Genomic DNA, 18,243 nt, shown 5'->3' on the forward strand with positions numbered 1-18,243 from the left:
AGCACGCCACACCATTAACTTATCAGCACTAACCATTCAGCTTTGATCTGTCAAAAATGGGTTATCAGATAAAAAGCATCAAATATTCTGTTTATGAACTTCCTTATGAACATAAATATTAGCCTTGTCACTGTGAAGGACTTTTCATTTAATGGAAGCGTCATACTGGTAATTGTTCGCGACAACTATTCATAATGCGCAGCTCTTCATGGATGTATCCGATTAAAATCTTGTGCAATGGCATGCGAACATCTCTCCGTAGACGTCACTTTGATCTCGATGCGTTACCGATGCGCTAAACAAATTATAAGGCATTTTTCTAACACCTCGAAAAGGAGCAAATTGATACAAGAATTCTGTCATAACTTTTTACTGGTTAAAGATACGTCGAAGAAACCTCCACCATTGCATTTCTCGTGAAATTCTAGCCTGATTTGATATATCATATCACCCCCTTCCCATTTAAATTTATGAAGTTGAATTCAAGATGGCCGCCGACCACGCGGGTGGCGTCAATGTGGTTCCCCCTTGGCCTGGCAACGATTGATCATCACCATTTCCACGTTGCGCACTGCAGTGGCCTTGTACCAAGGGTGTTAAGTGACTTTTTGAGTCACCCTGTACAAGAAAATAATTATATTCTAATTTTTCATAATACTGCTATCCCGAATATTTTAGAAAATTTGTCAGGTAAATGTAAAGTTCCCCGTGCCATGAAGGCACATTTAGGGGATGTGGGCGTAGGGCACCACACATTCTCGATCTTGGGCACTTTTGGGGGGTGATGTGTTCAGCACCATGCTCCGGCTGCCTTAAGCCCTCCAAGGTACCCATTGATTTGAGGCTGGGTGAGCCCCAGAGTCGCTTTATGTAGGGACAAGGCTGGAAAAATTCTGACCTTGTCACCCATCACAGGAATCAAATGCAAGTCTTCTGTGTGGCAGTCAGATGCCCTACTGGCTAAACCACTCACTGTAAACAGGTTATATTTTATGTACAGAACGTACATACGTACATTGATAAAATATGATATGAAAACATGAATGAACATCATCTCAAAAATTAGATTCCAAAGATAGGAAACAGAAAAAAAATACAACTTAAAAACACAAATTTCCAGAAATTTACACAAGTATTTGCAGTTACACAAAAGCCAAGATCCTCCCCCTTTCCTCTGACTTAGCAACCCTTTACCCAGGAGGGTACATTTTCGATGTGTGTTGGAGTAGATTTTTAAATGTACAATTTCATACTTCTAAGGTGAAGCCCACTGAATAAACTAATCAGGATCTTCCTGGAACTTTGGCCATATACTGTTGAACCTGAGTTACACCTATGTCAAAGTGAAGAGAAAATAATACATATAACTCAGAATTACTTGCAAATCAGATTTAGATACCATGTCATATTATGAAAATACTGTAATTGTATCTATTTTGAGGAACAAGATATATGTAATACAGGTCATTTCTGTTATAAAGTGGTAAATCTAATCTAAAAGTTTGATTCTTAAATACACTACATTTGCCACTTTGACACTGAAATAGTATAGTGCACACTATAGTCATAGTTTTACTACCCAATTTTAAAAATTCGTTAAAACTAGCATTTCTTTTTTTAATGACTGAGCAAAGTGGGGTATAAGTGATGACTGTGATATTGTTGTAGCTTGGTTACGTACAAATCAACTGTATGTTATGAAAATTAGTACGTATAACACCAAATTACATATAAATGCATTACTTACATATAAGGTTTAATTAACACGTTTTTAAATTATATTTTCCCGGGACCTACAGAAACTTCGGTATAGAACAGAATTACACAGAACTGAGTTACGTATAAAGCAGTCTCAACTGTAATACTGGATCACTCACTGATAGTTATAATTTCTATATTGGTAAAAGTATTAGTTAAAATCTCACATTGGCCCATCCCTAATATATGTCACCCAGTAATAATTCGACAATTGTATTAAAAAATTGTTATATACGACAGAGAGTATCCATTATTGATATTTTGTTGGTAGTAATCATGAAAGAAAACTCAAGCAACCCTGTGACATACACATGTGCACATGTTACAAAAACCTTGTCTGATTATGACAAACCTTTTGAAGGGTCAGACAGGTTTTTGTAACTTGTACATTAATACATGTGTATGTTACAGGGTTGCTTGGGTTTTCTTTTATGATTCCTACCAAAAAAATATCCATAATGGATACTCTTTCAGTTGTATATAACACATTTTTAACACATCCTTCGATTGTCGAATTATTACTGGGTTGATATGACTTACTCCCCAACCCTCGTATTATTTCACCAGAATGTACAAGCTTTTCAATATCAGAAGGTTACCTAGCCATTTGAGAACGTTGGAGACAATGATGTTCTGCATTCTTCAAGGAGTCTTGTAACTTTCGGATTTCCTCCTGCTTTCCCTCTTGCATCTTATTAGCTGCAGCGATCACTGATTTGAGATCTGGAATTAACACGTATAATTAAAATTAAAACACCACAGGAATATAAATTGGAATATAACAAATCAGAAAACATTTTATACGTTAAGTAATAAAGACCAGTTTTGGCATGTACTTACTTTGTTCTCAAGATTTCACCACCTCATGTGGCTTCCTCAGGAGAGAGGACAAGTATAGTAAAGATTTAGGACATGGGAAGGTAAGTTAAAGGTTAAAAAATGTTAAAAAGAAAAAAGATAAAAGACAAAACAGTACCCTGTTACTCCTTCCTACTCCAACTCTGGCTGGCAACTTAAGTAAGTACATGCCAAAACTGGTCTTTATTACTTAGTGCAGTGGTTCCCAAAGTGTGTGCCATGGTGCCCTGGCTGGCTTACAGGGGCATTGCGAAATGTTCCAATATTTTCACTGAAATGACACTTATTCCAAATCAGGGTGGCGCACGAAATGAGCCCTCATTTGTTTTTTTTAGTTTCTTCAGATCTGAGATGAGGAATCACATTCACATCACGTGTGTCAACAGCAGTTGCAGTAGCCCTTGGAAAAGTCGCGTGATGAAATGTGAAGCGTAATTCATGATGCTGCCACTAAGGGAATAGAGCAGACAACATGGCGGACAAGGGAAGACTTAGGATGCAACAGCAATCAGCAACTGTGCTATTTTTGGCTGAAACAATAAGTATTGTGACTCAAGAGGCATTTTCGGGCACATTTCCATACTCGGTGGACCCCCTCTAGAAAAATAAACCACAAACTGCATGAAAAGTTTCGAGTGAAAAGAGCCAGTATTGGAATTGAAGTGTGACTGTCCAAAACCTGAGAATATTGAAGCTGTTTGAGTCACTATGCAGAGCCACCCCGGCAAATTGGCTAGAAAGCAGCAATACAACTAGGGATATCAAGACGTTCTGTTCAACGGGTCCCTAAAAGTGATCTTCATATGTATCTGTACAAGATTACAGTAGTGCAAAAACTCACAAATGAAAAACAGCAGAGAATGGCCTTCGTTCATCGGGTTGAGGATAACAACGCCAACACTGAACATAGTTTGGTTTTCTGGTGAGGCACACTATCATTTGGATGGTATGGTTAACAAACAAAATGTGGGCAACTGAGAATCCACGAGTGATTCATCAAAAAGTGAGCCAAGCTTGCAGTGAAATAAGAAACTCTGTGTCGTAGGGCAATTGGTAGCATTGGTGTTCGCTTGACTGAGGTTAACAATAACAACGGTGGTCATACTGAGCATGAATTGCAGGTAGTACATTTTCCCAAAGTGCAACCTTTTTGTGATACTCGTACACGTGTCATTGAAAGCTTCTTTATAATAGAGTTTTTATCCAAGAACAAAATGAGGAATCATATCCTGTGCTACCCTGCATGTGCTCATTTATTACTTTTTACATACAAAATGTTTCTGAATTTGAAATGTGTCTATATTTTACCTTAAGGCAGGCAATTAATTACACTAACTGAGAGTTGCAAGTGTTAGATAGTCCTACAGTCTGACTTGGGTGCAGCGGAAAAATCTTGATACACTAAGGGCATCGTGAAGCAAAAAGGTTTGGGAACCACTGACTTAGCGAAATGATGGCATGTGGTGTAAGTTACACCTTATTTTATAAGTTGTTTGATAAAATATGTTCATGATGCATCATACTAGTTCATTCATGAATTCATGATCATATTCTCCCTTCTTATGAACACCTAAAGTTAATATATGACACAGACTATCAAAACAATAACAAGTTTTCAACCTTACCCTACACCATAGTGCCATTCACAAGGAATCAACAATTTATAAATGAAAATGACATTAACTTTTGATAACCATTAACAACTGAAACAAACAGTAGCGTACGCAGGATTTCATCAAGGGGGGTGTTATTTAGAAAACTTTCTGCAAATTCACATTACCATTGTTTTATTATACTTTAATTATTATTAATAATAAATTAATTAATAATTATTATAATAATTAATTAGTTTAATTACTACTAATAATTACTACTAATGCAGCTGCTATTTATGAAAGAAATAGAACAAAATTACATTTCTTTTGTTTCTTTGTTATAAAAATAATTGTCTAGTCAACGGTTGTATATGATAAGTGAGACATTTTAAGTGTGAAGAAAATCCATAAAAACAAGCAAATATATTAAATTTATTGAAATAATCAAAATATGAAACTCATTCAAGGAGCCGCGCTGGTCTAGTCTGACAACTTCTTGGGAGATCCGGGTTCGATTCCCGGAATTGGTTGGAATTTATCCAGCCTTGTCTCCGCACCCATCCTCATAGCAATGGGTACCTGAGAGCAACCCTGGGGGATGAAGGCTGCCGGAGCATGGTGCTGATCACATCACCTGCAAAATAGTTCGAGATCGAGAATCTTTGTGGCCCACCACACCACTACGTGTGCCTTCATGGCACGGTGCTATATGCACGGGGGAATTTACATTACCTTTACCTATGGAACTCGCCCAGGATGATGATGATGATGAAGCGCGAGAATACATGTTGCCAAATTGCACTGAGTCTATGTTTTCGTTGAAAAGTAAGTTTATAGACATTCCAACACATTTATCACTTCTAGGTGATTCACAAAGCCCTTCAACATTATTTAATGATGTGGATGTAGACTCAGCATCACTTGAGAGTTCACAAGGGGATGTGAAATCAGTACCGGGAAGAACGTTTGCAATAAGGTCGGCACACTGCGACGAAGCAAGGAATTTTCACAATTCTCGCGAGAGTCACTGCGCGACTTTTTGCAAAAAAAATTTGCAAAATTCAACTTTGCGGCTGCTTAGATTGTGTTTGGAATGTTGTGTTTTTCTTCATGCTGCATGGGAATAATAATTCAAATTATTATTATTATTATTACTATTATTATTATTATTATTATTATTATTACTGTCGCAGATCTTTGACTGTGATAAACTAGCCATTTTTAATTTTTTCTACAGCATTTTCCATAATATTTCAAAAGCTCAAGGGGGGGGGTTTAAACCCGGTAACCCCCCCCTTGCGTACGCCACTGGAAACAAAATAATTATTATTAAACAATGAACTTCGAAAATAAGTATGGTATTTCTAGGGGCTATTACAACTTTTGTTACTATGTGATGTATGTTACAATGTTTATGGCTCACGTACAGATTATTACCAAATACAGGCATAGGCATAGTTAAGTAGGGGCTAGTGGGGATTAAGCCCCCCCCCCAGAACCAGTCATTAGCCCCACAAACGCATGTGACACATGCATAAAATAATTAAGGAAAGACTGCACACAGATATTAGATAATTCTCATGAAACTTTCATGTATTACTCTTGCAGTGTGGCAGTCACAGATAAGAAAAAAATACAATGAAAGTTGAAGTGTATGCACCTTTTTACGGGGACCATATGCTCCGAAACAAGATTTCAAAGAAAATTGCCAGATTTCTACAATGAAAAAAAAAGGGACACACAGATTATATAGGCATGGATATAGTTAAATTAATTTTTTTATAACATTTTTAAACATTACAAAATCAATTGCTGTTTAAAGCATTGTTAATCCCTAATTTTTAACGTTTTGACAAAATATATTAATACTTGAGTGAACTCTTGGCATCCTTTAAGATGACATTTTTTCCCAATGCATTACTATAAAAATCGGAACATGACTTATTCTCATTCACTTATTATTTCTTTAGCTAGATACGGGACAAATTGGCATCCCGAGAACATTTTCCGGGATACCAGGACATTTCCTTAAACAAAGGGACAATCCCGTATATACGAGACGTCTGGCAACCCTATCACAGTTATTTCTTTTGATCTTCCACTTTGGAGCACTAGGTAAACATTGTTACATTCAAATAATAGTGGCCTTTCAATCGTGCATAATTGTTTTATTAATTGGTGATCACTACAATTCATTGGAGAAATCACTCTTTTCCAAGTATTTTGTGTGCGTTGCACCACGTCACCAATATCTATGCAGATGTGCCAGGTTTATTTGGATTTTTCATTGCACGAATGCAGTGCAGTTGAAAGCTGTGCTTAATTTTCCAGGTGAATCTTGTGGATCACTTCTAGGGATGCTGCTCTAGGAATCTCAGGTATCTTTTAGTGTCTCGGGATAGATTAATTCTTCTGGAGGTAAGAAGAAGCTTATTTGTTGTTTCCAAGTAACCCACAGGAAGATTAACGTGGAAGAGCACGTACTGGTTGAATAACAGCAAGAAATCCTAATCACCTTTTGTAGATTGGAAATTATTGGAAAATCATTTTTTAATGTTGTGCTCCTACTGTTTGTAAAATTAAAGCACAGATGACAGAATGATCATTCCTTTTAATAGAGAGTTTATTAATACTAAAAGTCAGGCGTCGAGCAAACAAACTTAGACTATTGAATTTCTGAAATAAATTTATAGAATGCATACATAAAGTGATCATATACATGCTGCTTCCAATGTCATAATTAGTTTGCTTTTGAAGTCACTTGACAGGGTTGTATAAAAGTTATTTGGTCGACGATCCACATTTAAGAGCCTAGTTTTCAGGATAATTAAAAAATATTTCACCTATAGATAGCAACTTTCTACATTTGTTATGCCATCATTTATTAGTGCATGTTATTTTTTATATATTTTGTTCCATTTAGACCTTGTTTTCAGGCACATATGGTAATTCTTTTAATGAAAAAATGAATTTATTCTTAAGCCTACATAGAGACCAAGAATAGCGCACCTTTCGCGATAAATCAGCAACTTCAGAGGTTCTCAATTTTGAAATAGTCCGTAATTCTTGGTCTACTTAATTCACTTCTTCAATAGACATTTATTAAGATCTGAAATAATCATAATACTTATAGTGTTCCAGTTTAGTGCACTTAATTTCAGAGTCCCATATGTATCTACATATAAAAACACACATGATTTCGTTAAGCATTTTTTAATACGTCTCTGCTCATTAAATGTTGGCAAAACTTATACGTTGCTGTTCATTCTTATTTGGTTTCTGATTTGCCAATAGGCGGTACTGGAATATAATCTGAATCAACAAAGCTTAGAATGGCATTGGTTTCTGTTCGAGTAGATATTAAGAACAAGGGCACCCGCAGAAGGGTGGAGGTATCTGAAAAGATTTCATACAATTCAGATTTTGAAATTGTAGCGTGAAAACATGGACGAGGGGTGCGGTGAAAGACAACAGATTAAATGCCTATGCAAATTATCCTAGTGGCGGGGATGCTATAAGAGAATTCTCTAAACTGGGGAAAAGCATCACCCAAACTTTCCTCCACTTTAAGTATGGCTGCCTCTCCCCTGAGAGAAATCTTGAGGGTGGCCTTGATTAAGCAAATAACGTCCAATTATAAGCATGCATTGCATATTGGTAAAAAAGAAGATCTGCATGTGAGGTTTAAATGAATGGAAACTAATTACAGCCTACTAAATAGTATTCTGAGGAGCTCTTTGCAAACATTTATAAGATTATTAAGATGGCAAACCAACTATGTTCATTCCCTTTCTCCTCTCTAAGTTCATCTTAAAGTTTTCTTCACGAATTTAGTCGCAAGTGGTTCTTAATTGTAGTAAATTTAGGAAAATCTGAAGTTTCGTTGTATAGAAATTAAGGAAATTTAAATTTTTACTATTCCATTACCTATGTAGATTGTACTTTTAAATGCCTTGCAGCATTATAATTTGCTCAGTACCATGTACACAGGATTACCCAGTAATACAGGGCTATTCTAAATGATCTTCCCGATTTCAAAGTTCAATATCTCACGTTTATTTAGTCACAATGACATGCAAATTATTTTAAATGAAACTCAAAAAGTTGTTTTTTTTTACATACATACGTGTTATGTTCCACGTCAAAGGTGCTCAATATAAGTGACTTTTGTAATTCGGCACACATCAAGCCGATAGTCAAATTCTTGCCACACTCTTCCCAACATCTCAGAGTCAATGGACGCAACTGCTTCTTGACTAAATAAACGTGAGATATTAAACTTTGAAATCGGGAAGATCATTTAGAATAGCCCTGTATTATCACATATTAAAATTATACCATGGTTAGCACATCATGCTAAGGGTCCCGGATTCGAATCCTGGCCTGGGCATGGTTGGTTGTGAGTGTCCATTCATCAATTTCATCATATTATAACTCATCCCCATCTTCGCAAATTAGCCAAAAGTGGCACAAAAAGGGAAGTAAAATCAATCAATAAAATTATACCTTCTTTAATCTAAAGAAGAAATATGTTCTTTAATAAATTTACAACCATCTATAATAGCATATTTATTCCTTTCAATAATTCCATTTCTTTTGGATAAGATGTGTGGATCACCTGTCTCCCAAACAGAATGCCTGTGATGATTTTTGTAATGGATAGAAGCATGAATAAAGTTAGCCCCAGCTAACTACATCATTACGAATTCTTGTAGGGAAGTTAATAGTAGTTTTGCATAATAATTCCCAGATGTTTCTGTTCTACAGAGACAGTGTTCAAAAACTTTTGAACAAATTTATGGAAACAGGGTCTAATTTTGATAAGCGAAGGGTAAATCAGCATTTGATTTCAGAAGAAACACATTTTCATGATGTCTGAACAGCAAGCTACCAAGCTGCACTCACTGCCCGGCATGCCAGCCGCCGTTCCACGGACAACTCGACCGTAAAGAGCACTGCACATGGTTGTTAATTTCCATTTATAAATCGAGGGCAAATTATTTTTACAAATTAAATTACAATTATTTCAATTTGACAAAATATATCAACACCAAACAATACTAACCTTTCTGTAAAATACTTATTTCCCTTTCTTTGCTACTAATATTGTCTTTAATAATGCTCTCCTTTTCTTCTAACATTCTCCTAAGTTTGTTGATTTCCTTTGATTTTGACTCCAAATCATATCTCAAAGCCTGCAACACACAAATAAAATGTTATATTTTCAAATTAGAATAATACAGCAGCTACAATGCAAAAAACAGGTGATAGATTCCCACATAATAAGTTTGTACCAAATGATACCAATATCTCTGCAAAACAACTACTGCAAATGAAATTGTACTTTATGGGTTATGTGCTGATGTAGATACTAAACCAACCAACATGATTTTCACAACTTAGATATAGAGTGGATATTTTCTAATACAGTGGAACCTCAATTTTACGTTCCTGGATTTTACATTTTCCCGCATTATACATTCAATCTTGATGGTCCCAACTTAGAAAATAACTACAGAATTTACCCCAATTTTCCATTTTTGCGCATTTAAAGTTCTTTCAGTTTGGTCACATGAAGTTCCACTGTATACATTTTTCATATGATATTGTAAAAAAAAAAAGAAAATTCACACAGCTCCCATTTACGTTTATGTGCTATTACTCGAGGAATGATTATACTTAGTTTTTAACGAAAACACAAAATGTGAAACAACATGCTGTAATGTTCATTTTTCAAGTTTCTGAAATTTCAAATCACATCATTTAGAGCCTGTTTTCCAAGTGTGATTCAAGTCCAGGTTGACAAGTAACTACAGTAAACGGCAATTTTGAGTTTCTCCATGCGCGGTTAGCTCCTCAACTGGAGGTTTGATCCATGCTTTATCTGGTGATCAGGAAGGTTAACTGATAGTTGCAAACAAACATGACTGCTTCATCGGAAGATCAATCTCCACCAGAAAATTTCTCAGTCAGATTGAACGAAAAATAATTTCACAAAAAGTTACACTGATGCAAAAGTAAGCTTGCTTGACTTGGCAGAGGTCAACAGGTTGTGTGTAGTAACAGGTAAAAACAAAAATGCAATAATCAGCAGACTGCTTCCTGAACTCGTACTGGCGATATCTGTCCTATCGTGAAGCAAGCACTGCAAGCGGAAATTTTGTGTACTGGATAAAGGCACTAGCTTGGAGTGCATGTGCCGTGAGTTATTAAGTCCTGATGCTGACTTTTTTCTTTAACATATGTATATTAGGGATGGAACCACTTAATCGGTACTCTATCGGTATCGGCCGATATAAGCATATCGGTGTATTGGTTTATCGTTAAATTAACCATTATTTTACCGATCCGATATATCGATAAATATCTTACAATTTAGTGCAAAATTCTGCCATTTTGTTGTAACTTTTATGGACAATCTCCACGCTCTTCTTTCTAAAAAGTAAGTGTCTAAATATTTAGCTTCTCTTGCACTGCAGTCAAAATGAACATTTCAGGTTCTTCAAGGATAATTTTCAATTTTATATCGGATCGGTAGAATATAGGTATCGGTAAATTTTATATCGGTATCGGCCCATCCCTAACATATATGTATTGTTTACCACAATTTTACCATTCATTCTATATTTAATTTTTGCACAATCCTAAAGGTGTATTAAAATTGTTGCTTTTTATAACATCATTGGGTAGAGATATTATGTGGAAGTTGCCTACACTAGGAATGGGAAGATTAATCAGTACTCTATTGGTATCAGTAATATTACAAATTTTACCAATGTGATAATTCTGCAAGTATATTAGAATTTAGTGCAAAATTCTGCCATTTTGGTATAATTTTTATGGATAATCTCCATGCCCTACTTTTTAAAAACTAAATGTATAAATATGCAACTTCTTTTGCAATACAGTGACCTCTAAACTAATTTATTAAGGAGCTCAATGAACTATTCAGGTTCTTCAATGACCATTTTGAATTTTATATCGGTATCTGACTATCCCTAGTAATACTGTTCAACCTTTAAAAAAATTCCAAGCTGTGTGTGAAGCCATGGGTCCAATCCTTTAGTGTCCTCGTGAGAGCAGAAGAAATTGGGAACCTTTTGTCCCAACGCTGAAAGTTGGAAGTAAAGGTAAAGTTCCCCGTGCCATGAAGGGACATTTAGAGGATATAGGGGTAGGACCCCACGCATTCTCAATATCTGCCATCTTGGAGGTGTGGTGATTAGCACCATGCTCCAGCAGCCTTTACAATCCAAGGTACCCATTAATTTGAGGCTGGGTGACGATGTCCTTTCAGGCTCCTTTTGATCCGAGGGAACAAAAAGAAGTCTGGGGGAGCCAGCCATATCTGGACTGTAGGGTATAGTGCACAATGTTTGGCCAGTGCCTCCCTCAAAATTAGCGATGTGTGACTGGGCGCATTGTAGTGATGCAGGAGCCAGGAATCTGCGATCTTCCTTCGGACGTGGTGGACCCTATGGCCACATTTTCAGCATTTCTCAGCAAACGTTTCCTACTGCACTGCATGTATTTATTTATGATTCATGTGGGTTAACTCAATCATCACGTAAAGTTCAAAGGTGATTTGAAACAAGATTCCCGGTTGAAAAAAAGTTCTATGTCTTAAATAAATCACTCTCTAATTATGGAAAACTTGTGCATTTGATTCACATACAGCCTACGGTGCCGACATATGGCTCTGAGCACCTTGCTTGCAGATAGTGCAAAAAATTCTTGTTCTGAGTGGCCACTCTAGGACCTTGATAAAATTCAAGTATAATTCCCAGTTTTCAAAGTAAAATTTCCAAAAAATCAAGGGCACAAACATATGATTTCTCTATTACAGCCTTGCATATTACCACCTCTCACCCCCTCCCCCACACAAATATTAACAATATAAAGAGTCTGTGCGATTCCAATGTATCAAAAAGTTCTTAATTCAATGAAACGGTGTATGCATATAATATTTAATTTAAATTGCGGAGTTTACATTTGCCATTTCAAATACGTACTCAGACTCTAAATACATCTACAAATACAAATCACAAATGTTACGGGATATATTAATCTACAAACAATTGTTAATTATACTAGGTAAATCAAATAATAAAGGCAATTTTGTGTTTTCGCAAGAATAAATGAAGACTGGGTGTGTCTGACGTCACCACGTGTATACTTGGAGTGACGTGGAAGTAGGAGTATCCATCACTGTCCCATTCAGTCGAGTGTCGTGGAGCAAAAAGGTCACACGTATGGACGCATCACTCCACGAATGCACCATCGAGGAACAGCACGCCGTAGTGTGCTCTCTGTGGTTGGAGGGAGTCAAACCGGCAGACAACCACAGTCGGTTGTTAGCGCAGTATGGAGCAAGCACCGTGACTCAACGAAAGATGTATGAGTGGGTGGTCGTGGTCGTCGGTTCAGGTCAGATGACTAGGTCCAGCAGGCGGTGCAGACGTGGCTTCGTGACAAACCAAAAACCTTCTTTGCGGACGGGATACAGAAGCTGATTGCATGATACCAAAAGTGCATTGCCATGCAGGGGACATATGTGGAAAAGTGATATGTGTAGTTCTTCTTCTTGTATGGAAATAAAGATGATATGTGAAAATTGGTTTTACTTTTTGATTTACCCTAATATAAGAATTTCAAATTTACCTAAGATGATCTCTATATGATAGATTGCTCTGCAAAGGACACTAACAAACCAAACAGATTGACCAAACTTATTTTACACAGAACTTTCTTTTCTTTTTCTTCATAGATTAAAAAAAAGCTAAACTGTGAAAAACTTGCCTCAGAGCATGAATAAATATGTATAAGTTCAATGGATGATGACCCAGCCACAGGCTGGAAACTGCGAAGGATGATGAAGTTCAATGGGATTTGGATTAATGAAAGTTGCAATTTTTCACGTCTACGAAGAATCGCTATCTCTTAACCCTTTATAACCTTAATTTTTGCTATGGAACAAAATGGCAGTTTGAAACATTTATATGTATGGATAAGACTTCCTTTGGCAGGTTAACAACAAAAAATCATCTGACATTGTAACAATACTAATTACAATTACAGAAACTATTTCCTTGGTGTTCATGTGTGCCCATTGATTACATTATTTCATCTGCATCCTAACATTGTATTGTTTGCAAAATTTATGTAATGTAAAATTAAAGTTTTAACGTAATCCAAACACCCAAATCTTCATATTATGGATTAACAAAGTGAACTAACGACAATATGAACATTCTGACAGAAAGAAAAAAACAATATAGTGCAAATCTACAACAAGAAAAACATGTGTAATCTAAGCAACTTCAATTATGCTGTAAACTATTTTTCTGATTCATGGAGATTTCTCTTTAGTTTATTTACGATTACTCACTAACACTCGCTAATATACCTTGATTCGAATTCCTTTAGTTAACAATTTAATCGGTTAGTCTCTTATCCCAATACCTGACCTTACGGTACTTCTGAGCTCTCGAATTATATAGTATCTTTTTCGTCATGTCATCATCTTCAACGCTGCAACTCTTCAACCTACTGGAATTTTCTTCATGGGAAACTGATCTTGAACTTGTACAACTTTAGCTCAACTATTTCGCTAAAGCCTTATGAACTTAGTCTTGGAAGTTACTTCTTCGATGAGCACTATAGCTCAACTTTTTCTATCAAGCTCCTGTCGACTTTCCTTTGAATACTGTTTTTCGTCATCGGCTTAGATGGAGACCATCTAAGATAAGGTGGGGAGAATGCAACGGACAAGTTTTTGGCATGTTTCTGTCTTTATTTCTACATTGGGTTTTGAGTGAGATTTTCTACAGAAAGCACTCGAGGAGATGACTTCACTGTCTCTGTGTCCTCTGAATCCCTTATTTGGAATAAGGACAAACCAATTAAAGAAGTGTGGATTGTTTACTTCTTAGCCATGATCATAAGAGGTAATCCCCATATATGGAACTTCCCGAGTTTGACACGAGGCGACAAAAATAGTCCTGTCGAAGGCCACCTCCTAAGTATAAAAACCCCAGAAAAAGAGGAAAAAGTGTGGTAGAACAGAGTTACGGCCAGAGGCGCTGTCCAGCCTCTGATCCAAGATGACCACCCAGCCGAATCCAGGCTGTCTTCAGGCTCTTAGAAGATGGACAAGAATCTACTGCTACAGCTATTTAAGTATCGCTAATCACCCTTTCTTTCCAAGCAGCTCCCTTTCCTTAACTCTCTTAGGTGGAAATCTCTTCACATATCAACTACAATTCTTTATAATAAACCTTGTTATTGTTAACTATACTTATGCGCTTAATTGTGTCTACACCCTACAGGTTCTCCTAATTAGTTTTAAGACTCTACCCAAATAATGATGCCTTCTCTTTCAGCTCTAAGCCCAGACTTCTGAGTTACATAACGCCTAACGGTAATACTCGGGGTCTTGCCCGACTCTCAGTCACACATGGTGAAAAAAAAAGAGCCGCGGGAGACCCTACAGTTACACTATATGCAAAATATCTACACCCTACCTGTTACACGTTTTGGAAGATACTGCTTAAAAGATAAATGAGCAAGAAATAGCAAATAAAAAGAGGAGTCATCACTCTTGACCTGTCATCAGTGGCATGCCATAGATTTTGGTAACGGGGATAGTTATATATACTTTTTCTAGTAGTCAGCCTTTATTTTCCATCTATCCCACCTTTTTGACCATCTTTTTTTTAAAAATACTAGGCCAACTGGCAACGGAGGGGTAGTTATGACCTCTGCAAACACCCCCTTGGGCATACCTCTACCTTACATTCATTGATATTATCCTCGATTGTGTGTACATCAGAGAGATTTTCTGCCAGTCAACTTATTAATATCCTCCTAGTTATCGATATTTGTGCCATAGCCCTACAACATAAAAAAGAGCTGTCTAGAACATTTGGGTGTGCAAGGAGGGGTGTTGGTGTGGGTCCTAGCCCCCATTTTGTGCAGTATTCATCAAAAAAGAATGTCAAAATTAGGAGAAATTGCAAAATGAGGGCTGACTGCTAAGAAAAAAGAGCATATACCACCAGTTTTGAAAATTCTGGGCATGCCTCTAGTCTAGAAGTGAGGAAAATATATTAAGATTTTTTTTTTTTCGCAAAGTAGACACCAGAAGCCTGTCGGTCTCAGGTGATGTTTGCTCATATAAACTTTCCTATCATATTTGGCCAAAATTATTTTAAAACCATATTTATATGAGCTAAGAATCAGATATAAAAAAATCTGGGGTACTTACAGTTATTCTAATATCTGATTTTCTTAAATCTAAGACCACTGCACTTTTATGTGGAAAATATGGCAGATTAGTGATGCTTAGGTCTAAGAAATTGCTTACTGCTTGCTCCCTTGCATATACTTCAAAAAGCACCTGCTGTTTGTTGTGAGTAGTAAACACTACACATAACAGGTACGCACAAGTCCCGTCCAGTCAGAAACCAACTGTGCCATATAGCAAGTATTTTTAGAATGTGGGGCTTTAAAGTCCCGTCAGTCGATAGGGTTAAACAGGCCTGACGGACTACGAGATGGAGTCTAAAACTTGACAAGACTTTTAAAATGTCTTGTATCGTGCAGATTATTTGTTTTTGTGATTTCTAACAAGAATGTTGCTGGCACATGATGTAAGAAGTTTTTTAATGTCATATGTTAGTAATCAAGAGAACAAAGAAGACTGGTACGTAACAAAAAAATCATCACAAATTCTTACCAGCAATTCTTCTTGCAGCTTTGAATTCTCCCGACATTTCACTTCCAAAGCTTCTTTCTCATTTCTAAGTTCTGACAATTCCTTCTCTTTTTCATCAAGCTCTAACTGCACCTACAAGAAAGACCAAACATGTATATCTAAAAGATACGCAATAGTAGAATTTAAAAGTTCCACTCCTTATTATGTTCATGATGATCATAGCATTACAGCAATAAACTTAATACTCTATATAAATATGCTATTAAAATTTAAATGTTAATTTTGTACAATAAGCGTAGCTTTAAAATCACATTTAGGGTTTTATTCACCATTTTAACACAGATTTGCCATTTTTATATACCACTTTTGACTTAATATGCCTAGTTTTTGTACTGATATCTTTATCTTTTATTTACCATAAATATGTGGCTCTACCTACAGGGTTTGTCCAATAAGTATCGGGACTGGAGTCATAAAAATAAATTTATTGAACATATATGTACAGTGTGTTAATAATCTTCAAAATATGACCCTCCGGCATCAATACACCGCTGCCAGCGCTTTTTCCACTCTTCATACGTCCCCCTGGAAGTCTGCAACCACAAGGTTCTTCAGGCACCCCATCGAAGCCACTTCGACCACCTCAATCGTCCCGAAATGATGTCCTTTCAGGCTCCTTTTGATCCGAGGGAACAAAAAGAAGTCTGGGGGAGCCATATCTGGACTGTAGGGTATAGTGCACAATGTTTGGCCAGTGCCTCCCTCAAAATTAGCGATGTGTGACTGGGCGCATTGTAGTGATGCAGGAGCCAGGAATCTGCGATCTTCCTTCGGACGTGGTGGACCCTATGGCCACATTTTCAGCATTTCGGATCGATGTCGGACGTCCAGCACGTTGTTTGTCTTCGACATCTTCGAATTTTTTATGCCACTCAAAAACATGCATTCTGGACATGGCTTCGTCCTTGTAAGCCTCACAGATCATATCAAAATTCTCCGTAGCAGATTTGTTTAGTTTGACGCAAAATTTGATGGCACAAGGCTGCTCGATGGTTCGCTGCATCTCAACGTGAGCACTAAACACACTATCACTTCAGGCGCGACCTACACACTCCAAAGGCTCCGAGGCAACTGAGCTGGGTCTCCTAGCTCACGTGACATCCAACAACACTGATCCTACCCACAGACCGCCATCCACCCCTTCCCATTGACCGAACAAAATCAGTCCCAATACTTATTGGACAAACCCTGTATGCCATATTTTTACATTACATCCTGGGTGTAAAAAGTAATCACGATGATGGGGATGTAACATTAGGGTTGAGGTGATACCTACCAATGGTGATGCAGTGGTATCGTAAAGTATTCATTGAAATTATGTAGCAATACCAGCTGATACCTTTGTGGCATTTTGGCTTTCGCAGGGTATTGGCCGATATAGGTATATCTGTGGATCGGTTTATTGGTAAAATTACAGATTATTTTACCTATCCGATATATCTATAAATATCTTATAATAGAGTGCAAAATTCTGTCATTTTGGTAAAATTTTTATGGATAATGTCTATAGCGGACTTTTTAAAAAAGTAAATGTGTAAATATGCAACTTCTTTTGCACTGCAGTCATCTCGAAACACACACTTATTAAGGAAGTCAATGAATTATTGTTTTCAAGGACCATTGTGAATTTTATATTGGTATCGGGTAAAATTTCATATCGGCCCATTCCTGTTTAACAGTATCAGTAAATGTTATATCTATACTTTCTCATGTTTCAATGAATCATGAAAGTATGAGTTGTACAATGGAAGGTGTCCAGTATTACATGTGTAAAATTTTCAGAAACAATCACTTTGGAACATGAATATTTGAAACAAAAGGTTCATTAAGTGTTATGCTCTTTGTGCTTTATTATTATGTTTTCTTCACAGATTATAATTGTTATTGATATTTCTTTTTAACTACATTTTATGCTGAAACTGTCTAAGACGGTACCTAAAATAGTTTACAGACAACTGAAATACCTGTGTCGAAGTCACTGCCTTTAAGAGATCTCAGAATAACTAAAAATGTGAAGAATGTATTACATTATATCTAAGAGAAACAAGAAAAACATGGTACCAAGATTGTAATTCAAATCATACCTGATTTCTTGTAGTTTCCAATGACAAAGATTTATCATTCTCACACTTCAATTTGTCTGAAACGTTGAGAAGTTCTTCTTCAAGTTGAGAAACTCTTTCCATTAGTTTTTCTTTCTCTGCTGTTTTTGAAGAGAGCTCTTCAGTGTGGACTTTCTGCATCTGAAAGGTAGAA

At 36.6% G+C, this 18,243-nt stretch overlaps 1 protein-coding gene across 3 annotated transcripts in view; it reads right to left on the reverse strand.

Annotated features, from left to right (window-relative positions):
* LOC146002569 (uncharacterized) overlaps positions 1-18,243 on the reverse strand; it is a 205,775-nt gene that overhangs the window by 44,693 nt on the left and 142,839 nt on the right. For all 3 annotated transcript variants that reach the window (XM_083140509.1, XM_083140510.1, XM_083140508.1), the window contains exons 21-24: positions 18,072-18,230; positions 15,949-16,059; positions 9,277-9,406; positions 2,358-2,481 (exon numbers count right to left, since the gene is read on the reverse strand). In XM_083140509.1, coding sequence (XP_082996635.1) covers positions 2,358-2,481; positions 9,277-9,406; positions 15,949-16,059; positions 18,072-18,230 — 524 coding nt within the window. The remainder of the gene's footprint in view (positions 1-2,357; positions 2,482-9,276; positions 9,407-15,948; positions 16,060-18,071; positions 18,231-18,243) is intronic.

The sequence above is a fragment of the Lepisma saccharinum genome, chromosome 18 (genome assembly GCF_977018435.1).
Source record: "Lepisma saccharinum chromosome 18, izLepSacc3.1, whole genome shotgun sequence".
NCBI classification, from domain to species: Eukaryota; Metazoa; Arthropoda; class Insecta; order Zygentoma; family Lepismatidae; genus Lepisma; species Lepisma saccharinum.